This window comes from Morone saxatilis, unplaced genomic scaffold (genome assembly GCF_004916995.1).
Source record: "Morone saxatilis isolate NCDOM2014 unplaced genomic scaffold, NCSU_SB_2.0 Contig20, whole genome shotgun sequence".
NCBI classification, from domain to species: Eukaryota; Metazoa; Chordata; class Actinopteri; family Moronidae; genus Morone; species Morone saxatilis.
The window spans coordinates 3,645,934-3,654,994 of record NW_023339763.1 but is presented as its reverse complement, the minus strand read 5'-3'; the positions used below and the strand labels follow the sequence as shown (position 1 = coordinate 3,654,994).

Here is a 9,061-nt window from a genome sequence, read left to right as displayed (position 1 = left end):
TTTTTGTGATGTTCACCGGAGTATTTCTCCGCACAATGTTACACTGATAAAGCCGCGTCGATTGTCACAGTCATATCCATCCCCTGGATTGCAACTCTGGCAAAGTAAGTACGTGCAGATGCTGTGTAACAGTCTTTTATATAAATGCATTTCTTGATTGAGTTTATTTTCCGAAACATCGATGAAATATCTCAGTATATATCACACTAACACAAAATCCACCTGGAGTATAGATCCTGATTCAGTTGTATTTCCAGTTTTCATTACATTGGCATTGACAAGTTTGAACTTACCGGTAGAAACTTTACAAACACTTTACCTCAGCATTTTGCTTTTATAACATTATCAGACTCACAATGGACAGTTTTTTTAAACGGATGAAAATTGATGCAGCTGAACCAGAGATATCGTCTTCTTTATTCCACACATTCCTCTTCCTCTCCCACCTACATTACCCATAATACAGCTCAACTACTGATAGTTTGGTCTTTTTAGTGAGCCAGATCATTTGACTCATCACTTAAATTATTCAAGTTAATTATACTGAACCTTATAATTTTCAGAATACCACAATTTTACATTGTGTTTGGTATAAAAATATCAAACATTATCAGGTATAGAACTTTTTAATTATATTGAACTATATCTTGTATGTTGGCGACCGGCAACCTTGGGTTTTATGGTAAGTGTCCACAGGGGCGTTTTTGGAAGCGAGGGGTCCCAGCATTGGATGCTTGTAGTCACAAAAGGCTACACCCTACTACAACTGCACAAACACTTTGCTGCACCTGACTGGACGATTGTTTTCTGCTCCAGGATTTCAAAACGGAAAACGTGGCGGCTCGTATGGAAACTTTCTCTCATTTTACAGATGTAGTTCACTGAAATGTGTTTCTGAAACCATTTCATGCCAGAAATGTGCGGTGCAGGTCTTAAATCTGTCCATATTTTCGGATTGAGTATGTGTAGTTTTTTTAGTTTGTTTTATGTGAGTTTCCAGAGGCAGGACACTCACAAAATAGCCTAGACCTCTACTTTATGCAAATAAGGAAACACACCGCGACGCTACTTGAATGCACTGCACAGCTGTTCACATAGACAATGAATAGAAACCGTGGATATGACTAATCCTATGGACACAAACCTTGAATGTTATTAGAAAGTGAGACATTTCTAGATTGTATACTAGGATTATCCAATTATTCTGTCTTGTATTCTTTTCTAAAATAAGGAAATCAGCTCCCATCATTTACTTAAACGACACATCACTAGTTAGAGATTCAGGGGTGTCATGCTAGTAACGGCTGATTTAGTCCCGGGCTCATAGCCTCAATTATTCAGAGCGAGCTACAGGGGTGAGTCTTCATTCCCAAGCAATGCTGATTTCACACAGCTCCCTCTGGAGTCACAACAGACTTTATAGAGTTGTTTTCATTTACGCAATAGTAAGTTATTCCCCACCTGTGAACAGACATTGATGTGTAAAATTGGTTCCCCTTTAAGGTTCTCTATATGAATATTGGTTTTAACCTTGTTTGTGTAATTTTAGGGTTTGTATATTTCACTTATTTGCTCCATTGTTTTGTTTTTTATTTCTCTACATTTGTAGACTACAGCAATATTGAATTTTTGGTATTACTTCTTTTTCTTTTAAGAAATTGACATTTTGCCTTATTTCTGAGCGTGATAAGAGAAGATGGATGTCCTGCCTACGACATAGCCTAGCATACAATATACTAGGGGTAATCAACCAGACTGGCTCTTTCTAGTGTTAAAAATATGCCTACTAACACCTCCAAAGCTCACAAATGTAAAAGCTGTAACTATTTCTTGGCAAACAACAGCGACTGTGCTGAGCTTTTTGTTGTCACAGTGAGTTGCCAGATTTCATTCCTGTACAGAAACTATAACCAAAACCTGTTCTCATCCACCATATCTGCCAACCTGCGTCTTAGCCGGGCACACACTGCACAGAAGTGGTGGGTGATGAACGGTTGATGGTCAAGAAGTTGTCACAACATGTGACTCCCCATTAATCGACAAATTGTTGTTTTTTACATTTATATTTATAAATAATACAAACTAAAATCTTTGGAGATGTTAGTCACAGAGGCATGCTAGCTTTATCCCTCTGATCCGGTCTTTACATTAAGCCTTGAACACACCATGTGATTTTCAGAATAGTCAGATCTGAGCAACTATCTGTCTTGTAATTGGGAGTCTTAAAGTTGTGGTTTTTACACTGAGTGACTGATCAGCAACAGAGGGTCACACACTACAATATCCTTCACTAGGAGGAATCCCAGAGACTGTCTGTTGTCCAAACTATGTTACATCAATAATTAATAACACCATCAATTACAAGCACATCATGTTTAAAAGGGAACAAAGGGCAACAATTAACAGCATACTGCTGTACAATAAGCCAGTAAGCAATAATTCCCCTGCTCAGACAACATCAATAGTTCATCAAACTAATAACCAACATCATTTAAAGTCAGACAACATTATCATACTTTAACAGTTACCTAGTGTTTCTGCAGTGGTGACATAATGTTAGAAATTATACATATTATCAGTTTGAATGCAACCAAAAGCTCCCTGCACCAAACTCCCTTTAAGAAATACTGCATTTGAACAATTCCTGATGTGTCCAACAACACATAACTCTACAGACACAAGCTAAAGGGAATCATATGTCGACAGTCTTCTTGTCAATGCGGCATCAAGCTAACTGCATCCTGATTGTAGCTCCATACTTCCTTTAAAGTGCCGATTTTAATCTTTCTATTTGAATGTCTCCTGTTGATAAATTACTCTATTCCAGTATTACAGTCATTTGATTATATAGCTCATATGTTTGTTTGCTTGACTTAAGGTATTACAGTAGTTGTCTTGGGTGGATGTGGCTGTGTGTTGTTGCTGTATTGTTGCAGCCTGTGGCTCAAGTATAAGTAAAGTTTTTTTTTTTTTAAATTGTGAATTTAATGCCTGATGAAGCTCTATGAATGAAACATTGTTTTCTCAAAAAATGTGCTGACACTGTGCTGACAGAAAGAAACTGAGTCAGAACTGAGCTATTGTAATTATCTTTTAACTTCAGTGTATTCAACATCATTTACTTCCTGCACTGCTTTGATTATGCTTGTCACTTCATGTAAATGCAGTCCGCTGTTTATTTTTCATTCTCGACAGTGTTCAATATGCAGCAGTGAGCTCATGTTTGCATGCGTGCCACCAGACGTCAATGCATTGACAAATTTTCACCAGGGCGGAGCGGCTTTGTACATTTTCAGGGATGTTTATATAATTCTGGCAGCATTTCAATGAAACTTGACACCTGAGGGATGAGCTCTCTTGAGCTGTAGGAGGGAGCCGGTAGTTAGTCAATCATGATGTTCAGTCCTGTTAAATGGCCAACTTCTCCATTTGTCTTCCAGGCCAATAAACTTAGAACCAAGACCCTGCACAACACACTCAACCCTGTCTGGAGCGAGACCCTGACCTACTACGGCATCACCGACGAGGATATGGTCCGCAAAACACTCAGGTACTCTCAACTCTGTTCCCCATGTGTGTCCAGGATGGAGAGAAGGACACAGAATGTAAGGAGAGGAGAGAGGGATGAAAATAATGATGTGGAAGGAGGAAAGGTGGAAGGAAGAGCAGAAAATGAAAGGAAATAATGAGAAAGGGAGCATAAATCGGCAAGAAAATGGAAAGAAAATAGAGAAAGAAATAAAAGCAATGGAAGGGAAGAAGGGCAGAAAGTAAATCAAAGGAACAAAAGGGGAGGAAGGAAGGAAAACGCAAGCAACAGAAGAGGAAGGGAAGGAAAGAATGTGGTTAAGGGGGTGATGCAAGAAAGTAAATGAGAGAAATGGTAGGGGTAGAAAGAAGTAAGGAAGGAAGGAAATTAAAGGAATAGAAAGGGAGGAAAAGAAGGAAATTAAAGCAACTTAAGAAGGAAATAAGAGATGGAAGGGTAGGAAAGAAAGGAAGGAAATAAGAGAAGGGAGGGGATGCAAGAAAGTAAATGAGAGGAATGGAAGGGGTAGAAAGAAGGAAGGAAGGAAGGAAATTAAAGGAATAGAAAGGGAGGAAAAGAAGGAAAGGAGTTTGCCTGCCATAGATGTGTTTTGGAAGGGTTTAGGGAGTGATGTTTTACAGTTTCTCTTCTTCCTGACTCTCGAGGTAAATCACTTTACTACTGCCTGTATTTGACACCAGCCATTTTAGCCAGAAATAATGCCGTTATTTTTCCTGTGTATTCCTTTTCACTACAATTTATGACGTGTGTTTGTGTGCCAGAGCGAACCCGAAGGTGTGATAGCCCCCGATCAGTTTAACAGCCGGGAAATCCTTTGTTTGTGAAATCTCCAAATAGCAATTTTGTTTAGGTGAGATAACTTCCTGTTTTGTTGGTTATTTGTGTTCCACTACGACACCTGAGAATAGACTAAAAGCTGCAACAGAAACGTGTACTTCCCATGATAAACATGACACCGTTATGCAATGGAAGTGTTTCTTCACTGTTCTTTGCTCCTTTATTTTTACCAAAGTGTTAACTCTGTGGTGAAAGTAGGTTATGTAATCATATGTGTAATACTTGTTGGTAGCTACAGCAGAGTATACTGTATATGCCAATGATAGGTGGGCCGTATAGTGGAGGATCTTAGTTTGCTTTAGTTTCCCCCCAAGCATCGAAGTGTGTGTGTGTGTGGGTGGGTGTGTGCCTGTACCTTTAGTTGTGACTTCCTGTGAGTGCCAGGGGCTCATAATAACACCAACAGCCTTGTATGTTTGTTGTATACAAAGAAAAACAAGCATTTTTAGGCAATGTCTGGTCCACCGTACAGGTTTGGACTGAAATATCTCAACAGCTATTGGATGGATTGTCATGAAATTTAGTCCTGATATTCGTGATCCCCAGAGGATGAACCCCACTGACGTTGGTAGTCCCCTTGCTCTAGCGCCACCATGAGGCTGACATTTTGCGTGAAATAAACTATCAGATTGATTGCCATGGAGTTAAGTTCACATCCACCTCTTAATGTATTATCATCATCTGGTCATCACTTAACATTTCATCTAGTGCTATTAGTACCTCACTTTATGACCAAATATGTGAAAAACTAATAACATTCCCATAATGTGCGTTTTCCACTGCATGGTATGGCATGACTCAACTCTACTCGTTCTTTAATGGTTTTCAGCTAAGGTTCCAAGAAAGCTGAGCTGATATTAAAAGATGACCTTAAAATACTGCAGAGCACTGATTGGTCCGAGTAGCGTAGTGAGCGTATCGTCGAGCGAGTGAGTGACAGTGAATGAGCTGAGCAGAGGGAAAGAGAGCAGTGGAGTTGTCAATCTGGCGGTAAATGTACAGTGTCAGTGATTAATGGCTGCAGTTTCTAAAGACCAAATTAGAGCTCCTGTGTGTTTTTTCCCAACTGCTGGAATAGCGATCAGCTCTGCCTATGTTGAAAATGTGATGTCACATCAGAGATAGCCTCTGTTCCACTAGCTTCTGTAGCTCATCTGGTTTGTTTGTTTTTTTGAAAAAAAATTCCTGGAGTTTACTTTATATATACTAAGATAAATCTGCATCCACTTCAGCACTAGAATTCACTGAAATTAAACAACGATTACTTTGAGAGCAAACTAGAGCCCCCATTAAACTTTCTGGCATGGGTGCCAACGTTATTGTCACTTTCATCAATATCCGTAATATTCATAAACAGTCTCTTCTAAGTCAACTTTTTTCAACTTTTTGGCTGCAATCTCTGCTATAACTAAAACTATGGTTCCCCCCCAAAAAACCTCAAACACTCCAATCTAGAGCCAGTTTCTTTATTCTTAAATTGGATCTTCATTAGCTTCTACAAAGTGGTCACTAGTCTTCCAATGTCCACTCAATAACAACAAAAACAAACTAGTAGTAGTAGTTCAATGGTAGCATGCAATGGCAGCAACAACTGTTTGTCCTTTCTGCGCTACTGTAAAAAACGAACAACCATGGCAGTTCAACATGGCGGACTCCATAGAAGAAGATCCTCTCCATCTGTAGATAAAAACAGCTCATTCTAATGTAACACAAACACAGATTTTTATTTTAAGGGAATTATAAACTAATGAAAATTATATTCAATTTCTGAAAATGGATCCTCTCAAATGTTACACAGTGGACCTTAAGATGTTATCCTTCAGTTATACAACACTGAACCTCTCGGCAATGATGCAAAACAACTGTGATCCATCCATTTAATGTTCAGTATATAGTGAACTATTGTATTATATAGGAAATAATGAATAAGGCACCACTTCTGTTAAGCCTCTTAGAAGCATTCATTGTGTTGCTGGTTGTTTTCAAGAAGCTGGCAAAACTGCATCCAATACATGATAAACTTTACTGGACTAATGGCTCAGGAATGTGCTCATCAAATCATCATAAGAAGTTTTCATCATTATATAATAAAAAGTTCATTGCATTACTTTGAATTATTTAAAATTTATTTATTAATTTTTAAAACCTCAGGTTACTTCTTTTTTAATAGTCATGTGCACTGTATCTCAGAGCTGGTGAAGCAATTATTGAGTCACTGTTGCCTTGCAACCTTATCAACACTTTGCAAATATATTTAATTTGTGTTGCAGAGCAGAAAAAAATATCACTGTATTGTTGCTGCACTAAGTACCATGTAAACAAAGAATGCCAGCAATATTGACAACTTCTCAGAGAAGTGATCTGATGGACACTTGTCTGCACACCTAACAGTGCCTTGATAAACCATTTTCCAGGAACAATACTGTGAGAAAGGGCTCCACATTCCCAGACAACACAGTTCATTTCTTTTTGTAAATTGAAAATTGAATTCAGCACCACCTGTCTGTGTAGCAGATAAGATATTTTATATCTCTGGAGTTTCATTGGGATTCTGATTGTGTCGCTTCCCCTACAATGTTAATATATATTACTCATGCCAATGGGTGCACAAAGGCTGCATGTTTTCCTCCACATGGCAGCTGATTATGCCGAGAAAAACACTTGAAACCGGCAGTATTCCGCTACATGAGCCTGATGCATGAGTGTGAATCATGTCCACGTCAGGAGAGTGAGTGCTTATATAGGGACTGCATATATTGAAGTTATAGAGCCATTGAGAGCAGCGTTGTCCCATACCAATAATTGACATTCATTATAAATTTAATGAAATGGCAGAGAGGAATATAGATCTCCAGTCTGGAAAGGCAACCTGAAGCTTGGTGTATATGTACGCCTTTGTCCTTGTGGATTTGAAATGAGAGCTGCCTTTCCGTTCGCCACCAATCAGTGTCTTTTGGAAGTAGTTATACTTTGTAATATAATTAATCTTCTTTTTTATTGACTGTAGAATACACTAGCAAACATACACTGATGTTTTGATAGGATGCATTGAAATGATGGTGTGTGTTGTATTTAAATAATACAAATAGGCAAACAAGCTGAATGTAGCATGTGCTGCGATGAATTCAAGCTGCACTAATTGAGTAAATAAGACGAGCACAGCAAGATATGTTCAAGTTAATGTCGTGATTTGGGTTTTGATGTGATCAGGAACGTCATCTTTCAATCATCTGAAGATCTTTCCCCTCTCATTTTAGAACATTTGAGTCTTTTGATCCATACATGTCTGAATGCTTCCTAAAGCATAATTATCCCATCATTTTCTGTCATGCTGATTGAGTCTGACAAAAATCTTATGAACCCCTTCACTGCAGAATGACTAGGGTTTTGTTTCAGCGCTATGAGGCCCACAGAGTCAGTGGGAGTAGCTTTAAGTGAAGATTTTGCTGAGAATTGAATCCCTGTGATGGAGGATGATGGGCTCCAGGTGGAAAATGACTGGTTTTATAGTCTTAAGCCTCTTCTCAGCAACGAAACCCTAACCTGAGCCCCACTTCATTCATGTCCTCCTCTGCCTGCTCTGTTCTTCTCCTATCAGGATTTCAGTGTGTGATGAGGACAAATTCCGCCACAACGAGTTCATCGGGGAAACGCGAATCCCGCTCAAGAAGCTGAAGCCCAACCAAATCAAAAACTTCAACAACTGCCTGGAAAAACAGTTACCTGTAAGTACAATGGGCCACACACACACACACACTTGTGTTTTAAGATGTTACAGTAAATGTGATTTTTGGGGTTGTTCTTGGGGATTGTGGTCAGACAAAGTTGTTATAATATGATTAACTTTGTGTCAGTTGTTACATTAAATCTAGTTTATTTTATCTTTGATACATGTTGTACAATACTATTCTATTCTATTACTATACTTTGCAATACAATACTTTTATTATACTGTACTATACAACTACTGTACTAATACTATTGTTACTATACAAATAAATTAAATAAATATTTTATTTTTACTAATATTTCATTGGCTAAAAGTTAGCCTGATGAGAGAATGTATAATGATGATTTTTCTGTTTATAGGTTTCACAGTCCTTATTGTTAATCTGCCAAAATACAGTACGGAGAGTAATTATGGAATTCTTAACAGATGTGGATCCCTAAGACTACATCTCACGAAATACATGTCTACAGCCTGATCTTTATCAATTTGGGGGTCCTTGACACCAAAACGCTTGAGAAATAATGCTCTACTAAACTTTGCTATAATATACTCTACCAGGGGGGGTCCTAAACCTTGTCATGTCAAGGAAGCCCACAATAGATGTACAGACCCCCAATTTGACAGGATTTAAGGTATCCCCTCTGAGTAATGGGTTAGTTACTAGAATAACTATAAATTACAATCAGAACGGGCAACGCTTTATTCTTCCTTGTTGTTCTAACTTCCAACAAAAGTTATACTGTTCTTCTTTATGCTGGCGACCCCCCACAACGAACTCCAGGACCCCTCTTTAAATCTACGTCCATCTTTAACGTGTTAGTTACATCTGAATGGTAATGTGCTAACTAGCTAGCAAATTTATTGTTATTAAATTGTTACCTGGCTAGTTAGCTAGTTTTGCTAACATTAGCTAACATCAGATTTGACTATATATATATATATAT

At 38.3% G+C, this 9,061-nt stretch overlaps 1 protein-coding gene across 1 annotated transcript in view; it reads left to right on the top strand.

Annotated features, from left to right (window-relative positions):
- The window catches only part of doc2b (double C2-like domains, beta), a 130,280-nt gene that overhangs the window by 99,279 nt on the left and 21,940 nt on the right, over nucleotides 1-9,061 (top strand). Inside the window, exons 4-5 of the mRNA XM_035666939.1 lie at nucleotides 3,441-3,550; nucleotides 7,986-8,112. Coding sequence (XP_035522832.1) covers nucleotides 3,441-3,550; nucleotides 7,986-8,112 — 237 coding nt within the window. The remainder of the gene's footprint in view (nucleotides 1-3,440; nucleotides 3,551-7,985; nucleotides 8,113-9,061) is intronic.